The sequence below is a fragment of the Liolophura sinensis genome, chromosome 12, assembly GCF_032854445.1.
Source record: "Liolophura sinensis isolate JHLJ2023 chromosome 12, CUHK_Ljap_v2, whole genome shotgun sequence".
Classification (NCBI taxonomy): Eukaryota; Metazoa; Mollusca; class Polyplacophora; order Chitonida; family Chitonidae; genus Liolophura; species Liolophura sinensis.
Genome location: NC_088306.1, coordinates 4,142,213 through 4,165,310, shown reverse-complemented (window position 1 = coordinate 4,165,310; position 23,098 = coordinate 4,142,213). Strand labels below are relative to the sequence as shown.

The 23,098-nt window shown below is 39.6% G+C and overlaps 1 protein-coding gene across 2 annotated transcripts in view; it reads left to right on the top strand.

The window, feature by feature from the left end:
- The first annotated feature begins 7,860 nt into the window (after window positions 1–7,860).
- LOC135479158 (uncharacterized) overlaps window positions 7,861–23,098 on the top strand; it is a 32,111-nt gene continuing 16,873 nt past the window's right edge. The window contains exon 1 of one of the 2 annotated variants that reach the window (XM_064758921.1): window positions 7,861–7,958. In XM_064758921.1, coding sequence (XP_064614991.1) covers window positions 7,885–7,958 — 74 coding nt within the window. In that variant the 5' untranslated portion in view covers window positions 7,861–7,884. Of the gene's footprint in view, window positions 7,959–16,519; window positions 17,179–23,098 lie in introns of those variants that run through there. The other variant, XM_064758920.1, reaches the window with a different exon arrangement.

Below are 23,098 nucleotides of genomic sequence, written 5' to 3'. Positions count from 1 at the left end.
TGCTTGTTATACTAGAGATATTTTCTATACAGTATTTCAGCCACGTATCCCCATAATTATTGGTTAAAGTATATTAGGTGTCATGCCGACAGTATTTCCACTTGACGAATAACATAACGAATATTCTACACCATATAAAAACTGCTCTTTGACCCAGGGATCCAGCCAATTCAGCCATGCCAGTTAAAACTAAGCCTTGGTTTCTCCTATCACCCGTGAGAATGAAATATGATTTGGTTCCCGTGGAATGCGAATCGACAAAGTGGCTCTGCAGTTACCGAACTGTCATATGACGCCCATGGACACTTCTTCTCTACGATTGACGTTTAAAAGGGAAGGCATGCACTAAACCAAAGAAGTGAAAGCTTGCAGTGTGATTAGATGCGTATAAACCTCCAGTGTGATCAGATGCGTATATACCTCCAGCGTGATCAGATGCGTATATACCTCCAGCGTGATCAAAATTACCCACACGTGATTTTTAACCAGGGTTAAGAGAGTCAAGCTAGCCTGTATTCTTTGGGTAACGATTGGGGTTATGATACCACTGTTATATATTGAATTAAACCAGTATTAAATATAGACATGCGTCGCTTTAAGCCCCCCCCCCCCCCCCCCAAGATAATGTTGCACGTCTCGAAAAACCAAATTATAAACCTTTGCAATTAGTTTGCTTTGTTTTCTTTCATACGTCCAGAGGATTCCACGGCCAAGGGATTTAGCAGCACGACGTTATGACCTAGGAGCCTCCCACTAACGCTGTCGATGAGAGTTGAACTCCATCTCATGCTGGCTTGCTCTCCGGCCGTACGTGTGAAAGTCTGTCAACAACCTGCGGATGGTGGTGGGTTTCCCACGAGCTCTGCCCGGTTTCCTCCCACCATAATGCTGGTATCCATCATATAATTGAAATATTTTTAAGTACGGCGCAAAACACCAATCAAATAAATATATAAATCAAACGTACAGTGGTATGTCAAGAAAATAATTTTGGTACAGTTGCATGCGTGCAGAGCCTGGCTACCAGTTGGACTTTACACCCAATTTTTGAGATGAATTTCATATTGTCGTGCTGCTGTTTTCATCAGTCTTTTAGATAACAGTATTATCGTTGATAGGGATTACACTTTCTGACTGCAGCACAGCTTCTAGTGCTGAAATTTGGCTGAAACCACTGCGGGTTTCAAACCAGAGATCTCAGAGTGAGACACCAAATCGCCAGTAATACACTTCAACCCTTCAAACCACTCGACCAACAGGACTTCCACAAATATAGAAGGTAGTTTACAGCGAACATTCACATTTCAGCACTAGAATTTGTGCTATATTCAGAAAGTGTAATCCTATTAACGATAATACTGTTACTTAATCCACTTTCTAAAATGACATCTATACCTATCAGTCTTTTAGATGTTGTGTGTTTGTCGACCGTGGAATAATTTAGTCTTGTTTTATTTCTTTTTAGTCCTTGTTATTGACAAACTTAGAATCTTTTGAATGAAGGCAGTATTAGATCCCTCAAGTGATCGTGTGAAATACCAGCCATTGTAACAAGAAGCATTACCTTCTGATTCCTGAGTCTGGCATCCATTTAACACTATCCATTTATACAGGTTTTCACTGTCACCAGTGTTCAGCTCCTTTAAAACGTTACCTTTAAAATCAGATAGAAACGTATTTTTCCGGAATTTGCGGAATTTGTAGGAAAACTATACATCAGGAAAGACATCAGATCTTCAACAGACAAACTACATCTAATTGTATTCTTGTTATTTCAAAATTCAAAAAGATTTTGCGGTGGTTTCAAGATTATATACATACATCTTGAAAAAATTGTTAAAAATCCCGTCTTTTAGACGCTTCAGCTTGCGAGAGCTCCGGCTTGATCTCGATTGAACCTGTGAGACTCCTAAAATGCTGATTCGGTTGATCAAAACTGTTACGATACCTGAGGTATAGGCTAAAAGCCGGAAATAGAAAGCAATAGCTTGTAATACTTCCACATAAGTTACAACTGTCAACATCTTATAAAAAAATTCACATAAAATATTAAAATATTTAAAACTACGACGTTAAATGGTATACCTAACGGTGCATTACCCGTAAACATAAGGTCACGTAGCCAAGAAATAAGTTTTTGTTGATAAGATTTATGTGAAACGCTTTTAGTGTGGAATGGGAGACAAGTTAGTTACAGGTGAGACAACCTAGTAACAGGTAAGCAGCCGCTATAGGTTACACGAGCGCATTGATTTTGTTTTATTTCACATTTTGATTCTCCGTTTTCTTATTTTTCCTCTATGTGCGGGGCAAGCCAATAGAAGACAAGGGGTAGTTACGATGGTACGCGATATTGATCGCTCGCAAAAACTTAATCGACATTCGATAAATGCAATTTACAGGTTTAAAGGAAAGAAAAATAAAACAAAAATTGAACCAAGGCCAAGGTTAAATCAAACTAGGTTAAAGCAACCTTATTCTTCAGTCCGTTAAAACACAGAAACGGAGCAGCTAGATTAAGACAACAACATTGAAACGCTTTTTTTTCTGACTTTAACCTTAAAACAGCAAAAGTGCAAAGTGGCAAATAGACCGAATCGTCTGGGTTCTTCTGCATTTTAACCTTACCAGAGCAACATGATTGAAGCAACATTGCCCTTCTGACATTCAACCTTAAGTTAAATGAACAAGGACAACCTTATCGAAACAACTTGTTTTCCTGATCTTTAAACTGAAAAGAGAAAAGGAGAACCTACGTGGCAACAAGCTGATTGTCTAGCCTTTAACATTCAGTATTAAGGGCAACTTTATTGTTCGGTCCTTTTAACTTCAAACAGCAATATGGCAACTGGACTGAAGCAAAATGGTTCTTTCTACATTTAGCCCTAGAAGAATAAACGAGCCACTTATTTGAAATAACTTGGTCCTTTTGACTTGTAATTTTAAAAGAGAAAAGTGTCAACTAGATTGAAACAACTTGGGTTAACCTTGACTGAGCAAAGAGGCAAATAGATTAATATAATTAAAGACGTACAGCATAGAGAGGAAAGTCACAGCAGCGACGACAGTATAATAGCTGACAAGTGGTCTCGCGTTACCGGTGAAATCTGGCCTCTTGTCAATTTACCTCAGTTACTGTTTTATTCTCAAAAAAAAAACCTTGCAACTATACTGAAACAACTTGGTTTTTCTACCATTTAAACTAAAAAATACACAAAAAAAGAATACCCAAGAATATTTCACTTATGCGACGGCGTCCAGTGTTACGGTGGGTGGCAACCGGGCGGAGCCCGGGTGAAACTCACGATCATCCTGGAAGGCCAAAGTGAGTCACGCAGAGAATGAGCTGGAACAAAACGGTACTGCTCATCCAGACGTCCTAGCCGAATATCCTACGCTGTTTGTGTCCAAACCATACGCGAACGGTCCGGCCATCATACGCAGACCCTGATACACGACCATTATGGTACCATGATTGTACACGCATCCTGATCGGATCCTGCGCCCATGAGGGTATCATGGTACACGCATCCTGATCGGATCCTGCGCCCATGATGGTACCATGGTACACGCATCCTGATCGGATCCCAAGCCCATGATGGTACCATGGTACACGCATCCTGATCGGATCCCAAGCCCATGATGGTACCATGGTACACGCATCCTGATCGGATCCCAAGCCCATGATGGTACCATGGTACACGCATCCTGATCGGATCCCAAGCCCATGATGGTACCATGGTACACGCATCCTGATCGGATAATCGAACACATTCCTACCACGATCAGTCAACAATACGCGAACCGTGCAGCAAGAATGACGCAGGACATTCGGCTAGGATGAGGCTGTTCAGTAGGTCAAAGGCAAACTAAGCTTGATTTTTAAACATATATGAAATAAACAGTAAGAAATAGAGCTCCTGAGGTATTGCCCCGGGTTGGCACGCTAACCACCCGCTCACGAAGGCTCCTTATTTGAATATTAGGTGTAAGGATGACAACATATCGATTTTAATAAAAAAAAATGTTTTGTCCCTTAATCACCCAATAGTTGTTTCCCAGCAAACAAAATTCGCAGCCCCTTTCCATCTACAAAACAGAACCTCTATTGTAACATGTCAGCATAACTGAATGTGATCAGCCGTCTAGGAGATATTGCATTAGGTATAGCAATTTAATCAGCCAGGAAATTACATAACTGTTACAATATCGGGCTGTTCCATGGAAAAGTGGTAAATCCGGTTATGACGCCACGCAAATCTACCATATAAGGCGATCCTTAATGGACGGCTTCACTGCCTTGTCAGATCAAAACGATGCCACTTCTCCACCGTCAAATTGGATAAAACTAAAATCAGCACGTTACCGTATTAGTTCAGCGAGGCAAAATCAAATGCATATGGCTCTACTTACCCGCAGGAAGCTGAGCTATAATTTATTTACGGTGTTAATATTAAAAGCGTAACGAATGAGCCAAACGAGCATGATTTCCGACACATTGAGCTAGTAATCGATTGATTCAATTACCTCGATGGACCGTGTCAGTAGGCCGGAGGAAATTGCTGTTTTGCATATTTGATTACAGGTGAGGCGCCAAACAACGTTAGTGCCAGGGTGTGGAGGTGTTTTCACTGAGGTAAAGGCGATCCATTATGCCTGCCTTGTTTTATCTTCTCTCTTCCAGCAGATCAGATAATGACTCCTGGAAAATGAGAACAAAAATTGCATAACGTTACCACAAATGTCTAATTATTCCGGAGTGGATGGGAATCCACTTTACTCTTTTTTTTCATAGCTGACGATTTGTGATAAAATGCCACTGACACGATTTTTAAAACATCAAAAGAACATCATCTCATGAAAATTAAAACTATTAGAATACGTGTAAAAGACATTGAATGCCGCCCCAAAAAATTACATTTTTACCGCAAAGAACATGTTATAAAATATTTTGGTGCTGAAAACTGATATTCTCCCAATAGTACATTATCCAATCTTTAACACAAACCTCAAAGTACGTTTGTAAGATAGGCAGATCTCTCGGAATTTGATTTATTTCTTTTTTACTAGGTGTTTTACGACGTACTCAAGAATATTTCACTTGTGCTGAAAGGACACCCGGCAATCTAGGGGGGATCCCCACGACCGCCCGCAAGTTCCTGGCTTTACTGTATTGTTTTTGCTTTAAACGGACTATCAGGAATTGGTGTCCTTCTCCGCCGTCATCTAGGCCTGCACAACTTGTGACGTCACGAGTTTTGTGGTTAGAATGAAAAGATAAAATAGCCATGGCTATGACGTCAGAGTATTAAATGAGTTATCCTCGTTCAAGCTATACACACAAATATACAAAGGAGATAAAAATTTTATAGATAACGAAAGTAAAGCCCGAGTAACACCAGCACTGTCTGAGTTGGAGTCTTCTACTTTGTTGATCTAGGGCCAGAAAACTTCAGGTGAAGTTCATTTGGCCACTTAATTTTTTACGGAGCCTTTGGACAGTTCATCACTTATATGAGCTATGGCTTGTGATCTGTACTTCAGCTCTTTTTTAGGGCATTAAATCATAAGACATCGTTTAGTACTTGACGCTTGTTAACAACCGTATGATTTGTGCACAGAATGCTTGTGGCCGTTCGAAAACACAACACACTTTGCTAGTAGCTTGTTTCTTTTAACTTGTCACCTTTATTCAGCTACCTATTAATTCAGGCATTCTTGTTACCAAACTTGCCTTTCGTCAGTGACACATAACAACACAAGCTCTGCACCTCGATATGATGGATGTCTATATTATTGCAAAGAAAATGCAGTTCGGATACTTTTCTAATTCATAATGTTAAATCTCCATAATCTTTGTTTCGGGACCGTCTTCGTTGTCACGGATCACGTCATAATTATTCAAAAACAAATTGACATGATGGACATTGGGCGTTGATAGATATTTGTTTTTTAATGCATGGCTTCGCAAACAAGCGCTTAGAACAAACTTCACACAGTGACACAGCCCACACCACTCTTTCAGCAAATAGACTACATTGTTTTTATAACAGAATTTCCAAACATGGAACTCAGAAACCATTCTGCCGTGAGATTTTATAGCTACACGAAATTTGATAAATTTCATTTGTTTAGGCTACATAATGCTAAAATATGAAAACAATTTTAGAGGGTTTGAATTAGTAGCAGTTTACGTAACTCATTTTACTCTGCGCCAAAATATCCAGAAATGTCTTGTTTTTTAATAATTATGGCGTTACCAGAATCAATGAGTTCCTGGTTGTCGAAAAAACTTTGACATTGTTGCAAAACACAGTACACCATGCCAATGTCTTGGAACATTATCACTTTAATGCCCTAAAACACGGCACACTTTGTAAAAGCTGTATGGCACACGGAACATTTTGCTAATGCCCTAAAAGACAGCACCCTTTGTCAATGTCCGGCAACACACAGCACACTTTGCTAATGTCCTAAAAGATAACACACTGTCCAATATTCTAGCACACAACACACTTTGTCAATGTCCTAAACAAAACACACTTTGTCAGCGTCCTAAATACAGCACACTTTGGCATATTCTAACACAGAGCACTGTAGGCCAATGCCTTGAAAACCAAAAGACCTTGGTAATTTTCCTTTGCCATGTTACCCAAATCCGTAGGGATTTAGCAAAGAAATGGGATATATGATCATAAAGAAAAGTATTTACCTAGAAAACTATGTTAGCCGGAATTCGTTGTAACAAAATATTGCGTGCTGTAACCAGTAAATCTTCTAAAGCAACGATTCATATAAAAATCTGATCGACCAATTAATCAATGGATAAATCGGCTTTATCTATAATTACCCACTCTCAATATTTCCCGTATCGCTCGCTGTACTAAGTGGTTAGGCAATCCGCGTCCCAATCACACCTGACATACATTAAATATTCGAGAATTCTAGAAAATCTCACTGCGTGTCCTTGTAGAGTCCATAGAGGTATCCGCAGAGTGTATCTGGGAGGAGTAAGTATTGTGGATTGGAACTGATAGCGGTGATACTGATATATGTTACATCCTGACGTTCAGCAGTGGTACGAGAAGTATTAGGTATGTTGAGTTTACATCAAATCGTCAAATATTCCACGTGTTTTAATGCGGTCTTATTTAGTGTAAAGAGTGAAACATCGCCAAAATGTGATCCGTTTGAACCGTTTTCATATGAGTGTTGTTAATTGAGCTGATAACGCAGCATTTTGAGTAAATCTACACCAGTGACGCCTAATATTACATTTTAACTCACACCACTGTATTTATCACCTTATTCTATTTTGCAACACCTAATTTGCTATGGTGCTAAGGTGCCTATATGTAATAGGTTGCTACCATTTAAGCATTGACAGGAACAGTTAAAACAAAACCCTAACTAAGGACAACTGAAATGAGGCCGAATTTACCCATATGTAGGACCATTTGCTAACTATCCCACAGTGATCCTTGCTCTGCCTGTACCTTCTTTGTAGCCTTTCATACTGGAATCCGGTAATTTGTTAAACGCTGTGTCATAAGTATTGAAACCAGCTGGGTACAACATTTTATGTTACAATTTGAAAGCCGCTATTTTATAAGTATTGTAATCAATTCGGTTCAATATTTTGTGTTTTAATGTGTTAACCGCTTTGTAATAAGTACTGAAACCTATTCGGTACAAAGTTTTATGTTAAATTTGTCACCACTATGCGATAAGTACTGAAACCACTTCGGTACAAAATGTGTATGTGACAAGCTTCTTTAAACCCCACAAAACAAACATTTTCGTACAATATTGGGATGCCTTGCCTTAAATGTACCTTGCTTTAAAACATATTTTATTTTGTAGCCCCCTTATTGACGGTCTAACATGTCCATTCTGTTAATGGCCCGGCGTAGGAGGAGAAAAACTACCGACGGTAAAGCCAAGCAGAGAGCCATTCGGTGAGTTACAAGTTTGGTTGATCAGTTAAAAAAAAATAATATACTCAAATGTTTTTAATCTGCCTAACACTCGATATTTGGATTTACGAGACGGTATATCGACGATCCTTTAGCAATGAGTAATTCCGATCTTGTCGAAGGTGGAGAACTAATTCTTTTTTACCTTGTTTGGATTTACAGAAGACATTATGTAGTACTGAATGTACATACTGTCTGGATACGTATCTGTACACAGGTGACAGACGGGATCATATCAGTTTGGAAGTTGTGAATTATACTTATTTGGATTGTAATATATTTATTTATTTATTTCAATGGTGTTTTATGTCGTACTCAAGAATATTTCATTCATACGTCAACGGTCAGCATTATGATGGGAGGAAACTGGGCAGAGCCCGGGGGAAACCTACGACCATCCCCAGGATTGTAATCTACATGAGAGCCCCACATATGGCGAATACATATTTCACCTTGTAGCATTTGTTAGATCTTGGGTAAAATGTGATGATTTCAATCTACCTCAGTTGGTTAGCGCGCTAGAGCAGCTTAATGACTCGTGAGTCTCTCACCAATGTGGTCGCTGTGAGTTCAAGTCCAGCTCATGCTGGCTTCCTTTCCGGCCGTATGTGGGAAGGTCTGACAGCAAGCTGCGGATGGTCGTGGGTTTCCCCCCGGCTGTGCCCGGTTTCCACCCACCATAATGCTGGCCGCCGTCGTATAAGTGAAATATTCTTGAGTACGGCGTGAAACACGAATCAAATAAATAAATAAATCTACCTCATAAGTTATCGAACCCCAAACTAATGTATCACGGACACGCCATCAAACGCCTTCATTCTAGGATTCCACCATTTTACAATGAGTATAACACTTTTGTTGCCAAATGGCCAGATTGTTCATGATCTCTGGAGACCTGTGTCAGAAATGTATCTTCATTTAACTCTGCTTAACCCGGAGTCTGATACGCTAAAAAAAAAATTATTACGTTTAACAGAAATTCTGTTATCTGAGTGATGCTAGAATGTATTCTGTTAATGCAGCAGATTAATCTGTTAAATATAACACACATATTCTATTAATTCCAAATAACCATTAGTTATATTATGAAACCATAATATTCTCTTAGTCCAGCGGGATATTATGTTGTATGTGACACAATATTGCGCTACAATAACGGAATACATTCTAGCATCACTCAGACAACAGACGTTCTGTTAAGTTTAAGAGATTAGTTTTTTTCAGTGTACCAGACCTCGGGTTAAGCAAATTACGTGGAGATACAGCTATGTACCCAGAGTGCAACCATTTGTGTTTATCACACCGACACGAAGCTTTTATGAAAAGTTGCAGCCTAACTGGGATACTTATATTTGTTTATGACCTAAAAATTTTTAACTCTTTACGAGTTTGCATTTTGAATGGGATTTCATTCTTACAAAACCTCTGGATCATTGAAAACTGACGTCTGATTCTTTCTTACATCTCACCAGCTTTGATTCTTTCTTACATCTCACCAGCTTTGATTCTTTCTTACATCTCACCAGCTTTGATTCTTTCTTACATCTCACCTGCTTTGATTCTTTCTTATATCTCAACATCTTTGATTCTTTCTTATATCTCACCATCTTTGATTCTTTCTTACATCTAACCATCTTTGATTCTTTCTTACATCTCACCAGCTTTGATTCTTTCTTACATCTCACCTGCTTTGATTCTTTCTTACATCTCACCAGCTTTGATTCTTTCTTACATCTCACCTGCTTTGATTCTTTCTTACATCTCACCAGCTTTGATTCTTTCTTATATCTCAACATCTTTGATTCTTTCTTACATCTAACCAACTTTGATTCTTTCTTACATCTCACCAGATTTGATTCTTTCTTACATCTCACCAGCTTTGATTCTTTCTTACATCTCACCAGCTTTGATTCTTTCTTACATTTCACCAGCTTTGATTTTTTCTTACATGCCACCAGCTTTATTGCTCATACACATGTATTACTGTGGGAACTGGTGTTATTGATTGCTTTGGAAATGGATCTCGCGACCATCGACTTGTAACCCAAGTGTTTCTTTTAACAGCGTTCTAATGCTTTTGAATACTAAATCTGATTACAATACAGCACTCTGAGTAATTCTAGCTCAGTGACGCCCAATTTATTCCAGTTAACACCACCACACATTTTTATGTATGCTTATGACCGGTTGGTGAGCACGTGGAATTTGCTACTGTTTAAGCATTTATATGAACCGTTAGAATAAAAAAAAAACTGAATGAGAGGCTGTATTTCTCTTGTTTTGTGTAACCATTTGCCAGCTATCACACTGTGGTCGCTGCTCTGGTTTTGCTCTTTATGCTGTTCGTCTATCACACTGTGGTCGCTGCTCTGGTTTTACTCTCTATGCTGTACGTCTATCACACTGTCGTCGCTGCCTTACATTTACTCTATATGCCTTACGTCTATCACACTGTCGTCGTTGCTTTGGTGTTGCTCTCTATGGTGTACGGCTATCACACTGTCGTCGCTGCACTGGTTTTACTATCTATGCTGTACGTCTATCACACTGTCGTCGCTGCTCTGATTTTGCTCCCTGTGCTGTGCGTTTATCAGACTGTCGTCGCTGCTCTGGTCTTACTCTCTATACTTTACGTGTACTACACTGTCGTCGCTGCTCTGGTTTTACTCTCTATACTGTATGTCTGTCACACTGTCGTCGCTGCTCTGGTTTTGCTCTCTGTACTGTACGTCTATCACACTGTCGTCGCTGCTCTGGTTTTGCTCTCTATGCCGTACGTCTATCACACTGTCGTAGATGCTCCGGTTTTGCTCTCTATGCTGTACGTCTATCACACTGTCGTCGTGCTCTGGTTTTGCTGTCTGTGCTGTACGTCTATCACACTGTCATCGCTGCTCTGGTTTTGCTGTCTGTGCTGTACGTCTATCACGCTGTCGTCGCTGCTCTGGTTTTGCTGTCTATGCTGTACGTCTATCACACTGTCGTCGCTGCTCTGGTTTTGCTGTCTGTACTGTACGTCTATCACACTGTCGTCGCTGCTCTGGTTTTGCTGTCTGTGCTGTACGTCTATCACGCTGTCGTGCTCTGGTTTTGCTGTCTGTGCTGTACGTCTATCACACTGTCGTCGCTGCTCTGGTTTTGCTGTCTGTACTGTACGTCTATCACACTGTCGTCGCTGCTCTGGTTTTGCTGTCTGTGCTGTACGTCTATCACACTGTCGTCGGTGCTCTGGTTTGGCTGTCTCTACTGTACGTCTATCACACTGTCGTCGCTGCTCTGGTTTTGCTGTCTGTGCTGTACGTCTATCACACTGTCATCGCTGCTCTGGTTTTGCTGTCTGTGCTGTACGTCTACCACACTGTCGTTGCCGCTCTGGCTGTGCTTTCTATGCTGTAGCCTATTATACTATATGCGGATGTCAGACTTGGCGCTTAGTGTGTAGCTGAATGGGACACCGCGAACAAAGAAGTCTTTAACGTATTGAATATATTTCAAACATGAAAAACTTGACCTGAGGTACTGCTTCATACGCCTTGAGTATATCATCAGGATCGGGCAGTATTGTATATGTATGGACAGGGAGTAAAATTCTCAGAAAAATTAACAAGAGGCCCAATTTCACTAATAAAGCATGTCAGCATTTGTCAACTGTTATACTGTCATTACTTCTCTGGTTTCTACTTTTTATGCTGTAGTTATTGATATTCCATAGAACAATTATGCTCAAAGGCTCGGTGGGTAATAGACGTAGGTTTTTAAGACGAACATTTCAATTATGGCGTTGGTTCACATTTAGAAAGAGGCATGAACATGATTATGTGTATGTTCAGATGGTTAGCGCGCTAGCGCAGCGTAAAAACCCAGGAATCGCTTACTAATGCGGTCGCTGTGAGTTCAAGTCCAGGTCATGCTGGTTTCCTCTTCGGCCGCTAGTGCAAAAGTCTTCCACCAACCTGCGGCTCTGCCCGGTTTCTTTCCACCATAATGCTGGCCGCCGTCATATAAGTGAAATATTTTTCAGTACGGTGTAAACCATGAATGAAATAAAAAATAAATAAATGATTATGTTTATAAAGAGGATACAAAATGACTGACCTATTATATCAATTTCATTAAGCGAGTGGTAAAAAAATTACATGGCGAGTTTAATAAATTTGGTATAATGGGTCACTAATAGCATATCCTATTTTAGCCCATAATTTAGTTTGGACGGCTTTGGGTGGTTGATAGAGAAGACCACGTCTGTTTGTTTTGACAAGTATATAAATGAGGCGCGTACTGATATCCATATATATGAAACGCATATAACCGAACCACACCTTTGCACTTAATATAGTTCTAGAAAAAAAACAAGGAAATCTATGATTTCTGTGATCAAAAAGCGTAATAACACAGTCCATTAGTGCGAAAAAAGATGACGAGCTTTAATTGCTTTCGAAAACATCAGCATTCATAACGGCTCAATGATCGAAACATTTTGCTACAAAACTGTGACCTAAATCTAGGTCATATCTCTATGACAACTGACGTCACGTGATGACTTGCAGGATGCGAGAAGCGGTGATTTCGAAAATCATACTGAACGAAATATTTAAATTTTGTTTTTTTAACGTGGACATTTTGCCTCGAAACTTATTTCCTGGCCTTGCTAATTATCACAGAACTTGGAGAACGCAACAAAACAGCGTCTACGATGTTTCAAAGGGGTCGATTTTGGTTCTGTGTTGGACTATCCGTGTGATGGTAGACGTGATGCTTAATCACAATGGGGCCAGTTCTCGTGTGCGAAGTGCAAATAGGATGGACTAGATCGTATACCGAGGCAGGCTGCTGTCGATGACGATTGAACTAATTTTTGTGGATACCTTATTTTAGGCGTACATTTTACAGACGTCATGTAAGTGTTTCATTTTCTTTCATCAACCTTTGCTATTTTTCACATTTTATGAAGATAAATCATGCACCTATCCAATGTCAAAAATCTTAACTGTACCAAGAGAAACCGCTGTGACGGTGAAGTAAGTGATCGCTAGCCTGGCTTTTCTATAATGGCAACAAACAATAGAAACAATTGTACTTTTTCACTGGATAAGCTTATCAATAAAAGTTCCATTGGCCCAACAAAATTTTGGTTTATTTATATAACGAGGGGAATATTGAAAATCATGGTTGTTATATCACTGACACGGGCTAATTATGGGATAAATATCATGGTTTCACATTATAAAACACTGATCGGTCATCAGTTCCTTGAAATATTCTTCTAGTGACTCAGCAAAATGGTAAAAAAAACGTTATTTACAGAGTATTAATTTATATTTTTTCTGTTTCTACTTCAGAGTGAAGTAGCAGATTCCTGCCATTTTTGCGAATACATTTTGTAGAATATGAAAAAAAAAATGAAATGAAAAAAAGGCGTTGATGCACAGTAATTTGCCGGCAACCGGTTCAGTGTGTACTTTGGAATGACTACCTGTACATCACGGTCATTGATTTTCGTGGCTCTAATCCATTCTTGTTTCTATGTTATTATTTATACAATATAAAAGACTACGTCGAGGAGAGTAAAGCCATAATACAGGCGTCAGCGTGATTGCTGGGAAATTGCCATACATAAGGTATAATTAAAGACGTACAGCATAGAGAGTAAAACCAGTGCAGCGACGACAGTGTGACAGACATACAGCACAGAGTGTAAAACCGGAACAGCAACGACAGTGTGATGGACGTACAGCACAGAGTGTAAAACCAGGACAGCGACGACAGTGTGATAGACGTACAGCACAGATGCTTGAACATCCAACATATCATTCTTGTATAGATACTTGAACAGCCTCTATATCCGTGTTGTATAGATGCTTGAACATCCACTATATCCGTGTTGTATAGATACTTGAACAGCCGTAATATCCGTGTTGTATAGATGCTTGAACATCTGCTATATCAGTCTTGTATAGATTCTTGAACAGCCTCTATATCCATGTTGTATAGATTCTTGAACAGCCTCTATATCCATGTTGTATAGATACTTGAACATCCACTATATCCTTGTTGTATAGATGCTTGAACAGCCACTATATCAGTGTTGTATAGATGCTTGAACATTCACTATATCAGTCTTGTATAGATGCTTGAACAGCTTCTATATCCGTGTTGTATAGATGCTTGAACATCCAGTATATCAGTGTTGTATAGATGCTTGAACATCCACCATATCAGTGTTGTATAGATGCTTGAACAGCCCCTATATCCGTGTTGTATATATGCTTGAACAGCCCAAATATCCGTGTTGTATAGATACTTGAACAGACCCTATATCCGTAATGTATAGATACTTGAACAGCCACTATATCTATGTATAGATACTTGATGTGCCCTAATATCTGGTAGTGTCCATACGCTAGAGATACTGGAAGACTTCCTATATTAGTGTTGTATATACAGTTTTCCAGCCCCTGATACCAGATCATAGATGCTTGAATTCCCCCACCCCAGTGTTGTATAGATGCTGGAGCGGTCCCTATATTAGTGCTGTATAGACAATTTTCCAGCCTCTGATGCCAGACAATAGATGCTTGAACTCACCCACCTGTGTGTTGTATAGATGCTGGAAAAGCCTCCATACCAGAGACAAGGAACGTTCAATATGCTTTCCGACTGAAGAAAACATTAACAGTTGCGTCGATACTATTTTACATTCTTATCTTGGAATGCAAATCAATGTAAGCCAAAACTATTTTACATTCTTATCTTGAAATGCTAAATAATGTAATGGAATACTATCTTGGAAAACAAAACAATTTGAGCTTGAAGATGTTTTGAAGTTTTCTTATGTGTGGTGAGAAACTTTGTAACACTGGGGTTTTGGAGGCACAATGGACCATGACTCACCGTGTCCCACACTGACTTAACTCACTGAACCCAAACCAAGCAATTTCCTAAAGGAAATGCTTTAAATGGGTCAATATTGTGCGTTTATGTACCAGCAAAGTGTGTATAAGAAGTCAAATATTTTTCTTAAAGCTAATTAACGATTAGGATACTGATTTCGTTCGCCTAGAACTTTTCCCGCGTCTTTCCATCATCAGTTGAAATTGTTGACTTTTCTCTGTGCATGATTTTGTGCAAAATTTCGTACTTCATATACTTTCTATGTTATTTTGTGGTTTGTGTTAAACTTCGTTTTGGAAACTGACCTTGTGATCTTTGACCTGGGACTTCCACATTGATTGACGGCTGGTATAAGAATGAGTATAGATAAAAACAACAGTCGTTTTAGTGCCGTATGGATGCTTATCATTCTTTTATAAACTGTGCATCAAAAGCAAGTTCCCCCAATAGCAATTTTTGACATTTACAAAGATATTTGCCCATTCGTTGGAAAATTTTGCATGTGGGGAACAGTGCATCAAAATTTCCTCACAAAACTGCGTTTGACATTTACCAAGATATTTGCCTAATTGTTGTGAAATTTTTGCACACAGCATCTCAGTAACCAACGCAAACGCATTATTTTGACAATTTTACGAACAGGTTGAGCATAATTTTGACTACCTGTACGACTAGATAATGTTAATATCTGTTGTAACCACCACGCCTTTGTATTACACTGAGGCAGCGAACTCGCATCATGTTAAAAAGGGGTGTGATGCGATTTTGACGGATGACGATCCACTCCTGAAGCAGATGTCTAACGTCATCAAGATCGGATAGCATCGTAACACGGTGATACACCGCTTGTTTCAATTGGTCCCACACATGTTCTATTAGAGGAATTGGCAGGCCATCGCATATGCTCAATGCCTTCATGATCAAAGAAGACATTTATCACTCTGGCAAAATGTGCACGAGCATTATCGTTTATAAAAATAAGTCCATTGCCATCTTGAATCTGTAAAATTTTCAAAATCCGACCGGTAATACATTTGCGCCTACCCTTTGGAGCACATCTGTATCTACAGAGTAATCCTTGCTGCAGTGTGTTGACTTGGTTACTGAGATGCTGTGTGCAAAATTTCACAACAATTATGCAAATATCTTGGTAAATGTCAAACACAGTTTTGTGAGGAACTTACTTTTGATGCACTGTTTAAATACATAGCACTCATGTCAGTGCCATATTGATGCATATGTCCCCAGAATTCAGTCTCGTATTTCATAAGTTACGAGTAACCATCTTTGCCAACTGTCACACTGTTGTCCTTGCCCTAGAATGCTGTTGTCTTTTATATTGTATAGATGTGCGCTCGTATCAATGGAGTATAGTTGGTTATAGAATCCTCACACGTGTATATGTTGTGCACATGCTGACACAATCCCTGTATCATTGTCATATGGATCACGTTAGAATCAACTCAGTAAATACTTTAAGTTCGGTCTCTTGCATTAAGCATGGCCGTATATACTGTACGATTGACTGTGGCACATGTACTTCTAGGAAGGCACTTCAAATGCTGTCTCCAAGGGCTACCCGAAAGGGGAGATCGGTAGGGTCGGTACCATGAACCCATATTTTCCCCCAGGGATGGGAGATCTGGGCAATCTCGGATAAAAATCTCTTTAGCCTTAATCGCCTTCGTACCACGATCATATTTGCGCTTTTGTTCGGAACGCAAAGACGCTAATTAAAAAATGCAGTGTTAGATATTGACAACACGTTTTTTAATAAATATTCAGTGTATAGTGAAAGCTTCGATCGGCGTGCGCATAGGATCAGCATTAAAGCCTCAGTCACGATGCACATGTATCTGGCTTCGAAGCAATCGATTGTGGCCCGTTGACAGAACACCAGAAATCGTTGAGTGCCATCGGAACTTGCAGATGACTTGCACGGGCCGTGCTGGTACCTGCCGCCTGTCCAGAGAGCCAGCCACTGTACCCGGCCCGTCCCGTCGTCAATGAGGCTTTGTCGACCGGTTCACCGCCCTTGCCGAGCCTAGTCGTGTTTCTAACCAATAGTCAATCCGTGTGACTACGGAGCGAAGGCCAGCCAACCGTTCAATACCTGAATTTGTACAGCGAAACAGTATACGTCGCTAACGCCCATCGCTGTTGTTTTACTCTCTCAGATTCAGCTCCCGTTGCTACGCAGATTCGTTTCGCTTAAGCTAAGCTCGCAATAAATCAAAATGTCGGTGATACTCATGGCCGGTAGAAAGCGGAACACTTCGCAGGACCACAAAAACAAACGGAAAGTCATCAGGTAAGAACTACTGATATTACTCCTCCACCATAAATATCACGAGACATGTATAGGCATCAGTCAACCAGCTCAAGGTCGCAGTGCCGGGAAGCCATGCCTTCAGCTTTTTGTGCGATGGCCAATTTTCTTGTGCTCAGTCAGTTTGAAATGAATGGAATTCAAATCCCGCCATTTTTGATGCATTCATGTGAACCGATTCGTGTCATATTTTTTTACCCCAAAACCTCATTTTATTTCGCTTTTCAGATGTAGGAAACTGGTTATGAACATGGTTATGCCTCAGATTTTTTTGGTTATCTGATTAAAACTTCCAAACAAAAACTACTTTGTATGGATCCGCTCTAATTTTATACTTTGTTTTTCCTTTTTTAGTCCTTTGGTGGTCTGTGTTGAACGTTGTTTTTGAAATTGTCCATGCCAATAATCACCCTGAATTCTCATATTGTTTCGTGTACGAATATCTGTTTCGTACACTGTGATCATAAACCCGAAGTTAAACATCAGTCTACATTCATACTAATCTTATATACAGCCAAAATACAGAAGCGGCTTACATATTTTTAACTGCGACCAGGTCTAGAAATTGCTCAATTTTATCTGTACGACGGGCTGTCGACCTCGCTAATATTCGACATGTTGTCTTTAACGTTTACTAATTCGCTCACTAAACAATGGGTCTTGGTATAAGACGATATTGACTTTTTTTGTAAAACTTGACATGGATCTGTTTCGAATTTTCGCTTTGTTTTGGCAGCTGCTGTCAGCTACGTAATGCGTTTCTTTAACTACAACGTCGCCATGCATCATGCATACGTATAGAATTCAATCAAACTGGGGTAGGGAATTTCAGATATTTTTTGAGCCCGACTCATTTCTTGAAACCTTCAAGGAAATTAGTGGTCGACAGTTCAGGTATGGCTGTTTAAGTAGTTTTACATGACGTTCGTTAAGGACATCACCTTGAGATCGCTGCGTGGGTGAAAACATAGGCGTCACATGTAATAAAATTCGTCACATACTTGACAAAGACAAGTGGTTTACTCTGGGCACGCCATTTTCCTCTAAAGCTGACTGTGTCTCTGGTATGAGAGAAATATCAATCCTAGATGCCATGGTTTTTAATGATAGTGAGAGCGACCTTAAATACATAGCTCTTGGCATGGGTGTTTATTGGCTTGATTGTTTACCTCAGTTAGGATTTTATAATAGCTGTTCATGTAAATGCTTACAGAGTAGCAATTTACACGCCCGCTACAATTTGCGCCATGGCATAAACAGAAACTGGTTTTACAAAATGATAAGAATGTTAATTGAAGTGTTGTAATGATATTTAACACACACCAGCATAAAAAGCAATGTTAAATAAGCTGGGGCCGGTTTCATGAAGCTCACTTGATTAAAGTAAGTCCTTAACTACCATGGCAACGTATGTTGTAGAGATATAAAGTTCACTTAGCTAAGGGCAATTTGACACCAAGTAACCTTCGTGAAACCGGCCCCAGGCGTTGGAGATGCTTTTTCCACCTGTAGAACCCTGGATTATGTCAGCACACAACGTAAAATACAGCACAGAAACTAAATCCAGAGCAGACACGACGGTGTGACAGTTAGCAAATGATGACATGTAACATGAAATACCGCCTCTTGTCAATTTACCTCAGTTAAGGTTTTATTTTGTCTGTTCATGTAAATACTTCAGAAGTAGCAGATTACTTGTACTCTGGCACCATGTCTGAAGCAGAATTGGATGAAAAATGCGGCGATGTTAATTGTAATTTATTACTCAAAACGCTGGGATGTTGTCACATTTGACATACAACATGAAAACAGTGCAAATGGACCAGGCTTCGGGAATTGTTTCTCCACCTGCAGAATTCAAGTCGTTTTAATCATTCAGTATAAAAAGAGTCCAATATGGACTAAAAGGCTATCGGCTGGATCTCAAGTAACGAGAGAGAGACGAGATTTTACGAGACTACTTTATACTCAAAGTATGTTAGTTCATAACAGGCCTGGCGATGACTGAATCTGCGCATCCTCTTCTAAAGGTCAGCCATCACACTGGGTCACGCAAGTGAAGTACCAGCGGGGAAATCGCCCTTCATTACTAATCGCTATTGTTTGGAAAAACTCCAAAGGGAATCCACCCCATTAAGGCAAAACGATTCACAGTCTCCCGGTCGCTCTGGTCAAAGCTGTCTAAACCCTGTAACCAGTTCTGTTTTGGTACCATTTTGCTGATAGGTTATTATAGATATCAGTTAATACAGCTTTTGTTTCGCTTATTCATGACCATGCCAAAGTGCATTCTGGTATGGACCGAAATTCTACCCAAAAGAGATCCCTGTCTTGCTGCTTCCATTTTTTAATTCATTTGTGTTTTATGTTTATTTATGTATTTATTTATTGCGGCTTTACGTCGCACTCAAGATTATTTCAGTGATAGCACGGCGGTCAGGGTAGTTGGAGGTGGGACGGGGAGTGGGGGAGACATGAAGTAAGCATCGTCAGGTCGATACCACCCGCCCTCGCTGAGCCATAGCTGATTCCACATTACCATTTTGGATCCCGACTCGTGATAATGTGAAATATTTGTTTTAAACAAGGGGACAGCGGGAGGCTTAAAATAGAATTTTTCTCTACTTCATGTTACACCACACTGTTACATGTATGTTAATATAATTAAGACAAATGTTTTCAAATTTCCAGTTCCTAAATCTAAGCATTGTGACAATATAATATAAGACTTACAGCGTAGAGAGTAAAACAAGGGCACCAACGGCACTGTAAAAGTTGGCATATCGTTCCATGTAACTGTTGAAATATGGCCTCTTGAAGTTTCATTAAAATGCGTAAATAACAGCACACACACCCCCGCTAAAGGCCTTCCATTTTGATTGCAGAGGGAAGGCTTTGTAGGAAATCGAAACTTGTATTTCCACTCGCCAATTTGTCTGCATGCTTGAGCAGCTTTCGCAGTTCTCTTTTGGCATGTTTAGTAAATAAGATTGAACGAAATGCATCGGTTTGTGTAGTACTCTTTAAATCCCATCGGCCGCAAATACATGTCCGGCAGAAAAGTCGCTGTTGACCAGTCTCGCTTTCATGCAAGACAGATATTAGTTACTGTGTACTAAATGTGATGACAATACAGCATTTTTAATATTTCTAGACCAGTGACGTCACAATCATATGAAAACAGACTAAACAAATATATCAGTGTTTAACCGGGTCATTTTCCCAGAGTCCCACCCTAAGTGAGGTAAAGTGTGAACAGGTAGGATTTCATGCTGGCTGCGTCAAGCTGTCGCCAATGCTCTAGTTTTACTCTCCACGCGGTAACCCTTTTATGCCACTATCACCCTAGAGTTGAAGGCCAGGCTAGTCTTTCACGATCTCGCACCTAGCTACTAGGTTAGCATTTTAGTCGTTCTCTCTTGTTTCCTGCAAAGAGCATTTAACCTGGCACCTGCTGTGCGGTTCAATCTTAACGGCATTGTGTGTGATACCATTATACTAGCACCTAGATCCCCAACAATCTTCTTTCTTATTGTCGCTATTGATTGTTTGTGGGGCATTACGGGTTGAGACACTAATGATTTCCGATATGGCCGCTATCAATTCGGTGGGGTTTTTTTGTCTGTCAAACATTAAACCTTGTCATTGAGCTTTCACGGCATCGTATTTGCTACGCCATTTTGAAAATGGTGTAAACGCTAAGCTGTAAAGGGCACTGGCAAATTATTTTTTTATCTTTTTACATTTGGTGGAGCAAATCTACAAAATTATTTACAAAACAAAAGATATAACCAAATGTCTGCATGTTACAGAGCCTTACCAAAATCGCTACAAGAAATTTTCAGCACAATCACATTCAAAGCTTTTAACTGTTGTCCTTATTTAAGTATGTACGATCCTACAATTATGCGTTTCTCCATGCTGTCAGTATACCTGAGGAATTTCTGAAGTAAAACATTTTAATTAAACCCTTTCTTTACACCATTATTTATTTTACTTTCTTCTGTTTATTTACATTATTCAGGAACATGATGACAATAAACATAATCAGTTATTTAGCATAACACACAGGTCACATAGCCTTGTTGATATGCAACCAGCACTGTGTAAAATCAAGTTGCTATATTCGTGTTCTTTTCACTCCTGAGTCACGAAGATACCAAGGTTATCAAAATGACGCCTTTGTTTGACAAGCAGCGTTTATCTGCTTATGGTGTCCAGCTTCGTTTATGCTTCAATCGATTGTAGACCCGACAATTGAGTTTACACTTGATTGTGAAAATAAGCTGCGCCGCTTGCACAAAGGAAATGTACGGCGATTGTAAATTTTTGAAGTTACAATCTCGATCATAGGTCATATTTTACTCGTATATAAAGTTGGCCTGTGTAAATGAGCAGTGTACCGTTCAATAACTTATCTTGCCTTCGTTTTCAAAAGAATTATACATTTTACTGATTCAGCAGCTAATAACAACAACATGTGAAAACATGCTCGTAATATCTGTTTGAGACAATACATGGCATGTCTTTGGAAATCCAGTCGAAATGTATTAACTAGCAGTCTACTTGAGGCAAGTATTTGTACTTAACGTTAATTTTGGGTCGACCCGAGTGTAATTTGTGATTGTAAATTACACTTATCATCGTTTACAATCCCTTCGTGCAATTGGGTGTCAGCTGTTAGTGAAGGCCACGGTCGTGATCCTACCGATTTACACCCAACTTAGGCTTACGATCCCTCGGTGCACGCGACCCATGATGTGTATGCCTGAAAAACCTAATGCACACTCTCGTAACTTGGTGTAATGGAGAGATTCCCAATAAAACACACACACAGACCGCAGAGAACCCTGATTGGTTCTCTGTGGCATGCCATGTACCCAGACGAATTCCTGTTCTGAGTATGTAAACAACATAAGGTGGTGAGCGAGCCATTTTTAAAATCAGAACTGACTTTAATCAACATTTGGAACAGCTGGGTGTCGACATGGCGTGATTGAAACTTTCGATATGATACTATATGAAAGGTTACAGCTATGGCATATAAAAGACCACAGCATATAAGAAAACTACAGCATATTAAAGATTACAGTATATGAGACTGGCATATAAAGAAACATAACATATAAAGGGCCACGGCATATAAGACTACGGCATATAAAAAGACTACAACATGTAAGATTACAGCATATAATAGTGCGGCATATAAAGGACCACAGCATATAACACTACAGCATATAAAACAGCATATAAAAGACTATAGGATATAAAGGACCATGCATATAAAAGACTACAGCATATAAAAGACTACAGTATATAAGGACGACGCATATAAAAGACTACCGCGTAGAGGGTAAAATCAGATCAGTGACAGCGATGTGATACATGTAGTTGGCTAATGGTCATACGTATTAACGGTGGAATACGACCTCATGTTAGTTTACCTCAGTCAGAGTTTGATTTCAATTGTTCTTGTATACGAATGAAAAGTACTCACTAACTCGCCTCCCTTCCCACTAACATGGCTTGAACTGAATTTGTAAAAAAAAAAATGGCGATGCAAATTTCAATATATTGGACTGCCCGCTGAATTCCAGATAACGCAGGAAAGACAAATCTATATGTTTTACCACCAGCTATTTCAATAAATAAATAAATAATAAATACAACATGGCGGCCAGTTTTATGGGCCCAGGAAACCAGAGTGCTCGGGGTAAACCACTGACCTTTGTCAAGTTACTGACGGACTTACCCACATCTGAGATATCACGTAGCTACAAATAGCGTACCATAATTGGTGAAGGGTAAACGAGTGTTGTCGACATCTTATTGTCATCTTGGCCCAAGGAAAGATTATCATAGAAAACCTGTTAGCTTGCAGTTTGGTTTGCCTATTATCACA